The 13,249-nt window shown below is 40.8% G+C and overlaps 1 protein-coding gene and 1 non-coding gene across 2 annotated transcripts in view; both read left to right on the top strand.

Annotated features, from left to right (window-relative positions):
- AQP11 (aquaporin 11) overlaps nt 1–8,508 on the top strand; it is an 18,225-nt gene extending 9,717 nt beyond the window's left edge. Inside the window, exons 2-3 of the mRNA XM_017518688.2 lie at nt 2,262–2,378; nt 8,087–8,508. Of these exons, the coding sequence (XP_017374177.1) occupies nt 2,262–2,378; nt 8,087–8,166 (197 nt within the window). The 3' untranslated portion in view covers nt 8,167–8,508. The remainder of the gene's footprint in view (nt 1–2,261; nt 2,379–8,086) is intronic.
- On the top strand, nt 84–224 carry LOC119469535. Its single transcript, XR_005198359.1, has one exon. It is a non-coding gene; the product is annotated as a U4 spliceosomal RNA (small nuclear RNA).
- Nucleotides 8,509–13,249: the final 4,741 nt, after the last annotated feature.

Raw genomic sequence — 13,249 nt, 5'->3', positions numbered from 1 at the left:
CTGGGTAACATGAGTGAAACTCCGTCTCAAAAAAAAAAAAAAAAAAAAAATTTTTTGTATTTCTTATAGAAATGAGGTTTTGCAGCTTTGTGCAGTGGCAGTATCGTAGCCAATGAGGTTTATCTGAGGCGCGATTACTGCTAACTGAAAACTTTTCCCAATACCCCTCCATGATGACTTGAAATATAGTCAGCATTGGCAATTTTTGACAGTCTCTACAGAGACTGAAAAAAAAAAAGGAAATGAGGTTTCGCTATGTTGCCCGAGCTTGTCAAAAACTCCTGGACTCAAGTGATCCACCCACCTCGGCCTTCCAAGGTGTTAGGATTACAGGCATGAGTCACCATGCCTGACCCCAAAACTTAATAGAATAACTTATTTTTCATGATTCTGTGGGTTATAGATGGGCAGATCTCTGAGATCACTCATGTAGTTGCATTCACCTGGACAGTGGTGAGGCTGGAAAGCCCAAGGTAGCCTCACACATACGTTTGGCAATTGTCAGCTGTCATCTAAGATGCCTCAGTTCTCTTCCTTGTGGCCTCTCATCCTCTAGCAGCCTAGACCAGCAAACTTACATGGTCAGGGCATTCTTCCAAGAGAGCAAAAAGTGGAAGCTGGTAGGTTTATTGAGACCTGAACCTAGACTTCACACAGCATCACTCCTACCACATTCAGAATTCACATAGCTCCACTCTGCTGTGTTCTGTCAACACAAGTTGCAAAGCCAGCTCATTTTCAAGAGAGGGAAATTAAACAACCTCTTGCTGGGAGAAGCAGCTACCACTAAGTCACACTGAGCAGAACTGCTGTGTGAGGATTAGAAGATAAGGAAGTGAAGTTGTTTGAGTTTTAGGATGGCATAAGACAAATCTATGGTGTTCATCTTAGATCTAGAGGAAAATCTTCAGTATACCATGGCCTAGAATACCGAAGTATTAATTGAGGGTAATGATTCAGTCCATTCTTATCAATACATGCATAAAAGTCACAGGTCATTAATATTATCATAGGTCATATTACATTATATTGTAAGTATCTGTGTGAGACTTTATCTTTCTGCCCATGGTGTCTAGTACACAGGAACTGAGTAAGTTTTTGTGAAATCAAACTGAAATTACTAGCTGCCAGCCAGACAATTCTGTTCACCCTTAGCAGTTACAGGTTTAACATTCCTGGATTTGACATTCAAGAATGATTCCAAAGGTTCATGATATCATTTATAATTGCTGACTCATAAATATGAATCATGCTGTGAGGCTGGTATGCTAGAAAAAACTCTTAGCTATTGAGTGAGCTTAGCTCATTTGCTCAATGTCTTCATCTCAACACAGCTTCATTGTTCTTGGCCTATTCAAGTGTGAAATCTCAGTAGTGAAATCTTATGAAAGGGCCACTTAATTTCCATGAAAACAGGCTATAGTGGTGCATGTCAATAATAAAACTTGTGAAGATCTTAGGAGCTATCTCTATGGCTAAGTAAAAGAGGCAGGGGTGTGTGCCTAAGATTCCATTTGGAAAAACTGCTGAAAATGTCACTGTCTGAGGGATGCTCTTAGGCCGGACTTTGAAAAGCAAAGACACAGCTCTGGGGAGTACTGCTGGAAAGGCATCCAGCCTCCTCTGCCATTCCTTCCTTGTGTGGATAGACTATAGACTCCTAGGCCCCATGTCAGAGAGATGTCCTGGGTGCACATCTGGAACATGAATCCTAAAAAGTAGTCAACAGTTATTATTTGTGCTTCTCTCTCATGACTACTCACGGTCACTTCTTAAGGGCTCTGTTGACACGTAAAAATGGAACCAATGATAAAGCTTTGGTCTATTGGTCCATTTTACCTTTTCTTTTCAATACAAAGGTATGCTTGTACCCAAGAGGATCCTGGGACATTGTATCTATTTAACTGTATTTTCATTTTACTTTATTATTATTCATTCATTTAAATTGATGAATGTTCAGGGCAGCCACATCTATTGTATAAAGCAGTAGGAATGATAATAGAGCACATTAACTTTCAATGTCCATTTTATAGTCTATAGGAAAAGCACTGAGTCCAAACTTTAATGTCCTTGGTCTTTTTTTATACCTGGCATATTATAATATAGTATTATACTCTATAATATGCCAGGTGATTCTGCAAAGGAAGATCACAGACTAAGAATACCTAAAATAAAAGTCACATTTAGTAACCATTTATTTCCAGTTAAAAGAAAATGTAAGATAAATCATTTTGAATCACTCTGCTTAAAATGTTTTACAGGAGGAAGTCTAACAGGAGCTGTATTTAATCCAGCTTTGGCACTTTCGCTACATTTCATGTGTTTTGATGAAGCATTCCCTCAGTTTTTTATTGTATATTGGCTGGCTCCTTCTTTAGGTAAGCATATTTTTATTTAATATGTCTGAAAGATCAGAGTATTTTAAAATATGATATGTGCATACCATAGTAACATGTCAATTTCCAAAGCTAGAGCAAGCACAAAACAGAAAATAAAAACGGTAGTTAACATGCCTGAAATAATAATTTTTGTAGTATTCTTTAAAACTGTTTTTATCTTTTTATCTTCAAAGAAACAGTATCTAGTTATGGGTAGTCAGTTTCAGATATGCTATCACTTTAAGACAGCTTGAGCTCTGAGCACCAAAGCATCAAGGAGTGCTTACTTCCCTTCAAAAAGAATCTTTTTTTTTTTTTCTGCTAAAGATATTTGTTTTTGCAGGCCAGGCGCAATGGCTCATGCCTGTAATTCCAGCACTTTGAGAGGCCGAGGCAGGCGGATCACCTGAGATCAGGAGTTTGAGACCAGTCTGGCCAACATGGAGAAACCCTGTCTCTACTAAAAATACAAAAAAATTAGCGGGGCGTTGTGGCGGTCACCTGTAATCCCAGCTACTCGGGAGGCTGAGGCAAGAGATCTGCTTAAACCCATGAGTCGGAGGTTGCAGTGAGCCGAGATTGTGCCATTGCACTCCAGCCTGGGTGATAGGGTGGGACTCCATCTCAAAGAAAAAAAAAAAAAATTGTTTTTCACATTTACGAGCTCCAGATAAAGTATCATTGAGTTCATCTGACTCATTTTGTAGAAAAGCATCTCATGAAACAATGAATTACTATATTTAGTTTAACAATTACCCACAAGTTACATTTCTGTTATTTTTACTTTATTGGTTTTTTTTTTTTTTTTTTTTCTTTTTAGAGACAGGATCTGACTTTGTCACCCAGGCTTGAGTGCAATGGCATGATCATAGCTCACTGTGCATGAACTCCCGGGTACAAGGAATCCTCCTGCCTCGGCCTCCCGAGTAGCTGGGATGACAGGCATATGTCACAACACTTGGCTAATTTTTGTATATTTTGTAGAGATGAGGTCTTGCTATGTTGCTCAGGCTACATTCCAGCTATTTCTATTTGGAACAGTTATATAAACTCTCTATAAAGATGGGTCGAATAACACACAAAATTAAACAACATACAAAAAATTATGCATGTTATGCATTCCTTATGCATTAACTTATTTTTTTTTAGATGGAGTTTCTCTCTTATTCACGCTGGAGTGTAATGGTGTGATCTCAGCTCACCGCAACCTGCGCCTCCCAGGTTCAAGCGATTCTCCTGCCTCAGCCTCCCAAGTAGATGGGATTATAGGCATGCACCACCACACCTAGCTAATTTTATATTTTTAGTAGAGACAAGAGTTTCTCAATGTTGGTCAGACTGGTCTTGAACTCCTGAACTCAGGTGATCCACCCGCCTTGGCCTGCCAAAGTACTGGGATTACAGGTGTGAGCCACCACACCCAGCCCCTTATGCATTACTTATATAAAGTTATCAGCATTTCTTGATTTTGTTTAGTCATCTGTTTTAAGCCTGATTATAACTCATAACTGTAAGTGAATATGAAGATGCTTGGCCCTCCATTAATTCACTCTTCTATTTATCCAGTTAGCATATTGTTTCTTGTTGTCATTTTGTTTAAGCACACACACACACATACACAGAAGGGAAAAGTGCCACAACAGGTTTCAATAGTCAATCACACTTTACTCTTCCTGTTCACCTTCCGTTTCTCTATCTCACATTTAGTGTTTTTTATGCGCAGTAATATCTATAAGCCTAGACATGAAGAATATCCAAGAAAAACTGGTTTTACATGCTAGTAATGCAGGCCAGGTGTGGTAGCTCATGCCTGTAATCCCAGCACTATGGGAGGCCAAGGCGGTGGATCACCTGAAGTCGAGAGTTCAAGACAGGCCTGACCAACATGGAGAAACCCCACCTCTACTAAACATACAAAAAACTAGCTGGGCATGGTGGCACATGCCTGCATTCCCAGCTACTCAGGAGGCTGAGGCAGGAGAATCACTTGAGCCCCAAAAGTTGGAGGTTGCAGTGAGCTGAAATCTCGCCATTGCACACCAGCCTGGGCAACAGGAGCAAAACACCATCTCAAAAACAAAAAGTGCTAGTAATGGCTGAGCACTGTGGCTCACATCTGTAATCCCAACACTTTTAAAGGCTGAGGTGGGCAGATCATGAAGTCAAGAGATCGAGACCATGACCATCCCGACCAACATGGTGAAACCCTGTCTCTACTAAAAATACAAAAATTAGCTGGGCATGGTGGCGTGCACCTGTAGTCCCAGCTACCTGAGAGGCAGAGGCAGCAGAATCAATTAAACTCAGGAGGCAGAGGTTGCAATGAACCAAGATTGCACCACTGTACTCCAGCCTGGAAACAAAGCAAAACTCTGTCTAAAAAAAAAAAAAAAACTAGTATTATAGCCTTTTGTCACTTCTACAGAGTGCTAGTATTTTCTGATAACTTCTTTAAAGAAAAATTTCCTCTGTTTTTAATTTTGAAGTTAAAAAGGTCACTAATGTAAAGAAGTTAACAAACAAGGTCACTAATCGGGCAGGCCTACTGGTAGTTTTTATATGAAAAAATTCTCCCAGTATGTCTGGACACTAACATATGTTAATATGATTTGTTACTGTGCTCCAACTACAATTGTAACAGTAGGCTAAGGCAGAGGTCCCCAACCCCCAGGCTGCAGACCAGTACACTCCATGGCCTGTTAGGAACCAGGCTGCACAGCAGGTGAGCCGAAGTCAAGCTTACAAGCTCCATCTCCTGTCAGATCAGCAGAGGCAGTAGATTCTCATAGGAGCGTGAACTTTATTGTGAACTGAACATGTGAGCAATCTAGGTTACACACTCTTTATGAGAGTCTAATGCCTGATGATCAAAGGTAGAACAGTTTCATCCCAAAACTATGCCCCCAGTCCATGGAAAAACTTTCCAGGAAGCCGGTCCCTGGTGCCAAAAAGGTTACGGATTGCTGTGTTAAGGAATTATTTCATCCATTACTTGAAAGAACATTAAAAAGTAGTCAGGCAGTCTGGATGTGGTGGCTCATGCCTGTAATCCCAGCACTTTGGGATGCCAAAGTGAGTGGATCATCTGAAGTCAGGAGTTCGAGACCAGCCTAGCCAATGGAAATACAAAAATTAGCCGGCTGTGATGGTATGTGCCTGTAATCCCAGCTACTCAGGAGGCTGAGGCAGAAGAATCACTTGAACTCAGGAGGCAGAAGTTGCAGTGAGCCAAAATCGCACCATTACACTCTAGTCTGGGTGACACAGTGAGACTCCATCTCCAAAAAAAAAAAAAAAGAGACAAGCACAGTGCCACATGCCTATCGTCCCAGCTACTTGGGTGGCTGAGATAGGAGAATTGCTTGAGCCCAGGAGTTCAACGCCACCTTGGGTAACATAGCAAAACCACGTCTAAAAAGTAAATTTTAAGCTGGGCGCGGCGGCTCACGCCTGTAATCTCAGCACTTTGAGAGGCCAAAGCGGGTGGATCACCTGAGGTTTGGAGTTTGAAATCAGCCTGACCAACAAAGAGAAACCTCGTCTCTACTAAAAATACAAAATTAGCCAGACTTAGTGGCATATGCCTGTAATCCCAGTTACTTGGGAGGCTGAGGCAGGAGAATCGCTTGAACCCAGGAGGCGGAGGTTGCAGTGAGCAGAGATTATGCCATTACACTCCAGCCTGGGCAACAAGAGCAAAACTCTGTCTCAAAAAAAAAAAAAAAAAAAAAAAAAAAAAATCATTCAAAGAGTTAAGAGATGAGGAGTCTAAAATAAAAACAAAAACAAACACCACTCAACTACCAAATTATTAGGCAATGCCAGGGTGCCAGGAGAGTGATACAGAAGAAACAGCAATCCCAAGACATCCATCTTCTTTCCTTCTTGACCAAGCAGGAAGCAGTCTATTCTTGGGAGTCATAGTGCATATTCTTTCTTGTTTCTCATCACAGCAGAGATGAGAGGAATTATAATTCCTCTAATGACCCCTGCCATCTTCCCAATTTAAAAATTTAGAAAAGTGACTATAAGGATGTCTATGTAGCCTGGCGTGGTAGTGCACACATTTAGTCCCACCTACTTCGCAGTCTGAGATAGGAGAATCACCTTAGCCGGGAAGTCAAGGCTGCAGTGAGCTGAGATCGCACCACTGCACTCCAGCCTGAGTGATGGGAGTATGACCCTGTCTCAAAAAAAAAAAAAAAAGTATATAGAATTCTCTAGTTCATACTGTGAAAACTGGAAAATTCTATTTGCTTCCATGAAACTGCAATTCCATTTTTGGAAAAAGTTTTAAATGTAGTGTCTTATTTTCTAGTTTGGACTTTATAAAAAATGAGAAAATCTGTGGGTCAGTTAACATAGAGTTGTTTCTGTTTTGTTTTTGTTTTTTTTTTTTCTCATTTAAAGCCTTTGGTTGCAAACAGACTCATCTTTCACAAATATGTTAAGGTATCTAACTGCTTGCCAAACCTTAAGGTTTTTGTTGTTGCAAATAGGAGAACATTTCAAATCTGCATGTGACAAAACTTGTTTTTAATCTGAATTTAAACTGATCTAGGACTTTAAGCCTAAATACATTCATATTAAGATGAAAAATTTACCACTGCAAATTTACCTTTTAGGATAGTGACTTGACCCCTTGGCTCACTCTCCTCAGTCCCTTTTCACATTAAAAAATTAACCAACAACTACATGCCAGATTTCTCTGTTGTAATCTCAGAAATGAAGATTACTAATATGTGAATTTTCAAAACATTTTGGGCCAGGTGCAGCAACTCACACTTGTAATCCTAGCACTTTGGGAGGCTAAGGCAGGTGGCTCACCTGAGGTCAGGAATTCAAAACCAGCCTGGCCAACATCGAGAAACCCCATCTCTACTAAAAATACAAAAATTAGCCGAGCATGGTGGCATGTGCCTGTAGTCCCAGCTACTCTGGAGGCTGAGGCAGGAGAATCATTTGAACCCGGGGGCGGAGGTTGCAGTGAGCCAAGATGATGCTACTTCACTCCAGCCTGGACAAAAGAGCGAAACCATCTTAAAAACAAACAAACAAACAAATACTTTCTATTGTATTTAAGATTTAAACTTCCAGCATCGACTGAAATTTTGTTTTAGGTGTTTTATTTGCTTGACACATCTCTAAAAGCAGTTAATGGTCAGTTAAATAAGGCTGAGATTAAAAAAAAATTTAAAAAGCTGTTAATGGTTGAGACTAATAAAAAGAGACTGGAGAAGGTAACCTAACATTGCTTTCATTTGAGCATTCTAAGTGAAAACTCAGAGTGCTTTCAGTTGCTTTATTCTCCAGGTACATTCCTGGGGCACAGAGGGAAGGGAGAGTGTTGCATTTTAAAGAGGAGAAAATGAAGACTCAAGTCTAGAATTTTTCACTCAGCAAATCAGTAACAGAGCCAGAACTAAAATATACATCTTTGGATTTGGTTTATCCTTTGAGTTCATTGTTTAGATCCTATTGGTTTTACCAAATGTATGCTGTGTTTAAGGATTCACAGCTGAAGAAAAACAGAATATTAGATTTAAATATCTAACAAGTTTCATATAGAATTGATGTCGCCAATTCTTTAAGCATAGCTTTCCAAACATCTAGGTATATAATTGTATGTAGTCTTAAATTATACCCACTTAGTGATTATGAACTTTCTTAAAGACTGTTTTTTTATTTTACTGTATTTTGTCTTTCAGGTATATTGTTGATGATTTTGATGTTCAGCTTTTTCCTTCCATGGCTGCGTAACAACCATACAATTAATAAAAAGGAATAACTTCCAAAAGACTCAGACTAACATACAGGACAGTCCAGCTGGATGTGATAAAGATTTTATCACCTCATATTCAAAATACTGGCTGCACTGGATTTATCAGTGTTAACTTCCTTTGAGGAAGCTGCCTTACAGTTTTCATGACTGGGACATAAAAAAAAATTACTTTGAAAATGAGGTATCATGTACTTCTCAGTTAAGACGTGTTCTTTGAATGATGTATTAAATGCTGCTAGAAAAGCCTCATACCCAAACATAAGTCAATCTCAAATGATAATTGTTAAGTTTGATGAAAAATGAGTACAGGATGAGAAGGGAAGTAAAGGTGGTAGTAAGACCAAAGAATTTGTGTATCAAGTGTCACTCAAATGAATAGAATTTTAAGCTGTAAGTACAACCTGTCAACTTACAGAACTGGGGAGAGGATACTTTGAGCCACTAGTTCACACAGTGATACCATCAAGCAGTGTCATCTTTAACAGGAAAGTCACTTATGGAAGTAAATTATATATCCACTCACATGCAAGCAATTTCCTAAATTTTAAGTGCATTATAAGCTAACATCTAAAATATTTTCTCTAAATAGACAATCTCACTAGCTCCAGCCAAGTGGTTTCCTTTAACAGAATGTAATAAAACAAAACACCCATACGAAGTCAGGATTTAAGCTTTTCACATTCTCCTTTGGACCAACAGCTAGCTACCTTATGAAGTAGGGCATTTTTTTGTTTTGTTTTTTGAGACGGAGTATCGCTCTATCACCAGGCTGGAGTGCAGTGGCGTGATCTGGGCTTACTGCAACTCTGCCACTCAGGTTCAAGTGATTCTCCTGCCTCAGCCTCCCAAATAGCTGGGACTATAGGTGCACACCACCACACCCAGCTTATTTTTGTATTTTTAGTAGAGATGGGGTTTTACCATGTTGGCCAGGATGGTCTGGATCTCTTGACCTCATGATCCGCCCACTTCAACTTCCCAAAGTGCTAGAATTATAAGCATGAGCCATGGAACCAGGCCAGGGTATGTATTTTTAATCTCCATTTTATAGATAAGGAAACTAAGCCTAGATGGGTTTGCTGCCCTGGCTTAGATCACATAGAGCCAAATACCATCTCTAGACTTCAACTTTAATCCAAAAATTCTGGGTCACGATTATGACTATAGGGAAATCAAGGGTTCACAGAAACATTAAATACTTTATAACATTAAAACTTGTTTAGCAATTAGCTAGTTTTTTGTTTGTTTGTTTTTGAGATGGAGTCTTGCTCTGTGCCCAAACTGGAGTGCAGTGGTGTGATCTCAGCTCACTGCAACCTCCATCTCCCAGGTTCAAGCGATTCTCCTGCCTCAGCCTCCCGAGTAGCTGAGACTACAGGTGCATGCCACCATGCCCAGCTAATACTTTGTATTTTTAGTAGAGACGGGGTTTCACCATGTTAGCCAGGATGGTCTTGATCTCCTGACCTCATGATCTGCCTGCCTCCTGCCTTGGCCTCTCAAAGTGCTAGGATTACAGGCGTGAGCCACGGTGTCTGGCCCAACTAGTATTTTTTGAGGCTTAAAGAGCCTTCAAGTTGTACTATATTAGAAGCCTTCTTTTATTGTATGAGGTCTAATTTTTATTAAAAGTTCAGGCCATGAAAGGTTAAGTGTAATTTCCTTCAAAGGAAATTCCATTATCAGAGTTAGAATTCAAAGTAAAAAAATATGGGGTGAGATGTGATCTGTTTGAGTAATAATCAGTTAACAAGCAAGTGATATAAGTTGCCAGGTAATTTCAGTGCTGCTTGGTGATCAGCTCCTAGACAGTCACTCTATTTATACCTGCAGACTGAACAGATGCAGCCTTTTGCCAACTCTACCCAACAAAGCAGCCAGCATTGTATTTTAAAAAGCAGAGTTCACAAAATGTGACTAAATGGCTAAATGCAGACTCTGACATATTTTATTTGGCCTGCACAGTATTTTTTTTTTTAAGTCAAAATTTAGTAAAATCCATAGTTCCAGCTGTTCTTAGAAATAACTCCAAAGACCTTGCAATACTAGGCCTTCTGCCATACAACACAAAATAATGGTTGCTCTCTTTAAAACGGTCCCGTCTTGCAAACATAAGGCTAAGTTCCACTTACTGTTTCATGGCTGTTTTCCTTATAGGAATGTCTTTTTACATCCCTAGCATGAGGACTTGTGTGGGTTAAGAAAAATCAGTATTGGCTGGGTGCGGTGGCTCATGCCTGTAATCCAGCACTCTGGGAGGCCAAGGTGGGTGGATCACAAGGTCAGGAGTTTGAGACCAGCCTGACCAGCATGTTGAAACCTCGTCTCTACTAAAAATACAAAAATTAGCTGGGCGTGGTGGCACACATCTGTAATCCCAGCTACTCAGGAGGCTGAGGCAGGGGAATTGCCTGAACCTGGGAGGCAGAGGTTGCAGTGAGCCAAGATCGTGCCACTGCACTCCAGCCTGGATGACAGAGTGAGACTTCATCTCAAAAAAAAAAAAAGAAAAAGAAAAGAAAAGAAAAGAAAAATCAGTATTAATTTATGAAAACACCTAGCCCTCTGCACCTCACCTATCAGACGTTGGAGTTTGTGACTTCTGATGACACTGCTACCTCTACAGCCCTCTCAAGTGGTGGCTATTTTCTTTCCCACACCTTATATACCACTGTGCCTGGAGGCAGAATAGGTTTCCTTGTCCTCATTGCTGCTGCCCATCCATTCTCCTCTGCTTCTTCCATTAAAAACATGTCATCAGTTACCTGGGTACTTGTTGCCATCTTCTAGTATATAGTCTCCTCAATTCCCTTTTGTTCCTTTCAAATCTTAGTCCCTGTCTCTCTAACACCACCAGTTACACTTCTTGATGACAGATACAAAGATGATTCTTCCAGCATCATGACCTTGGAGTTCATTGGATCTCTCCTTTGATAATTTTGTCTTCTATTCTGCCTCAGCTGCAATTTTAGTGGTAACCTTGAACTTACTACCAATAACTGAAATTTTCTATGAACTCAGACACCCCACTCTCCAACCACTGACCCCTTTCCAGCTCAGTCTCTCTAGGACCCCATCTCCAGTGATCCTTTGTCCCCCACAGAGAACTTCTGTCCACTGATAACACCACTTTTTCTCATCTCTCACCCCTCTCAGCTACCCTCTCCTCCTTAAGCAGCTTACCTGGCCAGTCATCATCACACATACACCCTTAACTCCCTTGTTCCTCTATCTCATACTCACAGCTTAGCCTCAACTTGATTAAATCCAACTGTTTGCTTATTCCATGCCTGCACTTGTGCAACAAAATAGCAACTTATTATAAGATTTAGGATTGTAGTAGATAGATGTACATTTTTTGCAATCCGGCATCTAAGCATCCTTCCTGTCTGGGGTAATCCACTCCTGTGAGCATCTGCACAGGGCAGTGCCCTTCCACCATAGAAGCAGAAAGACCCAGATACTATGTGAAGGCACACAGTGCCAACCAGTTGTTTCCCTCTTAAGTGTGGTGACTCACAGATACAGGGACAATCAAGAAATCAGTCTAACAGCAGGAGAGGAATCATAACATCTTATATAGGCTTCATCTTTTTATGAGCTTAGTTAATTTCAACTTTTCTGTCCATTTTGTGAGCTACCCAATAGCTTTCCAATAAAAATTCTCTGCCTAGGCCGGGCGCGGCAGCTCACGCCTGTAATCCCAGCACTTTGGGAAGCTGAGACAGGTGAATCACCTGAAGTCAGGACTTCAAGACCGGCCTGACCAACATGGAGAAACCTGTCTCTAGAAAAATACAAAATTAGCCGGGTGTGTTGGCACATGCCTGTAATCCCAGCTACTCCGGAGGCTGAGGCAGGAGAATCGCTCAAACCCAGGAGACAGAGGTTGCAGTGAGCTGAGATCACACCATTGCACTCCAGCCTGGGCAACAAGAATGAAACTGTCTCAAAATATATATATATATATTCTGCTTAAACTAGTCAGATTTGAATTTACAACCAGAATTTGGGCTGATACAAAGTCAAAATTTTATGAACATAAATTGCTACACTGGGCCAGGCACAGTGGCTCACACCTGTAATCCCTGCACTCTGGGAGGCTGAGAAGGGTGGATCACCTGCGGTTGGGAGTTCCAGACAAGCCTGACCAACATGGAGAAACCCTGTCTCTACTGAAAGTACAAAATTAGCCAGGCGTGGTGGCACATGCCTGTAATCTCAGCTACTCAGGAAGCTGAGGCAGGAGAATCACTTGAACTGGGGAGGCGGAGGTTGTGGCGAGCCAAGATTGCACCATTGCACTCCAACCTGGGAAATAAGATTAAACTCCATCTCAAAAAAAAAAAAAAAATTGCTACACTGTCCTCATATTTGTACTGTTTACTATAGAGGCTTAGACTGCTATATTTTGTGGAAATATACATTTGCCTTTTTTCATAATTCTGTCGGCTATTTACTGCTGCTACTGATTTAATTGATGGAACCACCTTTTTCCCCTTGTCTAACCCACTGTGTGCCTAGAAACTAGCTATTCAAGTACATTAGACCTGCTTGTAGAGCAAGAGTAGAGATTTGCAGTGAAGGCCTGAGGTCCTATGAGAAAAATGTATAGATTTCATGATGTCTACTTTAATTGCTCTGTGGATTTTTAAACTTCAAGCTAATCAGATGTATTAGATGTATTCTAAATAGTGAGTTGATGTATTTGTAGCTGCTGCTTCCTGTTACAAAAATAGTTACTGCTATTGGTAACAACTACCATCTATTCTAGGCACTGTTGGTTGTTTTTTTTTTTTTTTTTTTGACAGTCTCCCTCTGTTGGCAGGCGCCAGGCTGGAGTGCAGTGGCACAATCTCCGCTCACTGCAACCTCTGCTTCCTGGGTTCAAACAATTCTCCTGCCTCAGCCTCTTGAATAGCTGGGACTACAGGCAGGCGCCACCATGCCTGGCTAATTTTTGTATTTTTAGTAGAGACAGGGTTTTACCATGTTGGCCAGGATGGTCTCGATCTCTCGACCTCATGATCCGCCCACCTCAGCCTCCCAAAGTGCTGGGATTACAGGCATGAGCCACCGAACCCGGCCT

This window comes from Cebus imitator, unplaced genomic scaffold, assembly GCF_001604975.1.
Source record: "Cebus imitator isolate Cc_AM_T3 unplaced genomic scaffold, Cebus_imitator-1.0 Scaffold698, whole genome shotgun sequence".
NCBI lineage: Eukaryota > Metazoa > Chordata > Mammalia > Primates > Cebidae > Cebus > Cebus imitator.
The sequence above is the reverse complement of the archived record's forward strand: the minus strand, read 5'-3'. Positions and strand labels throughout refer to the sequence as shown.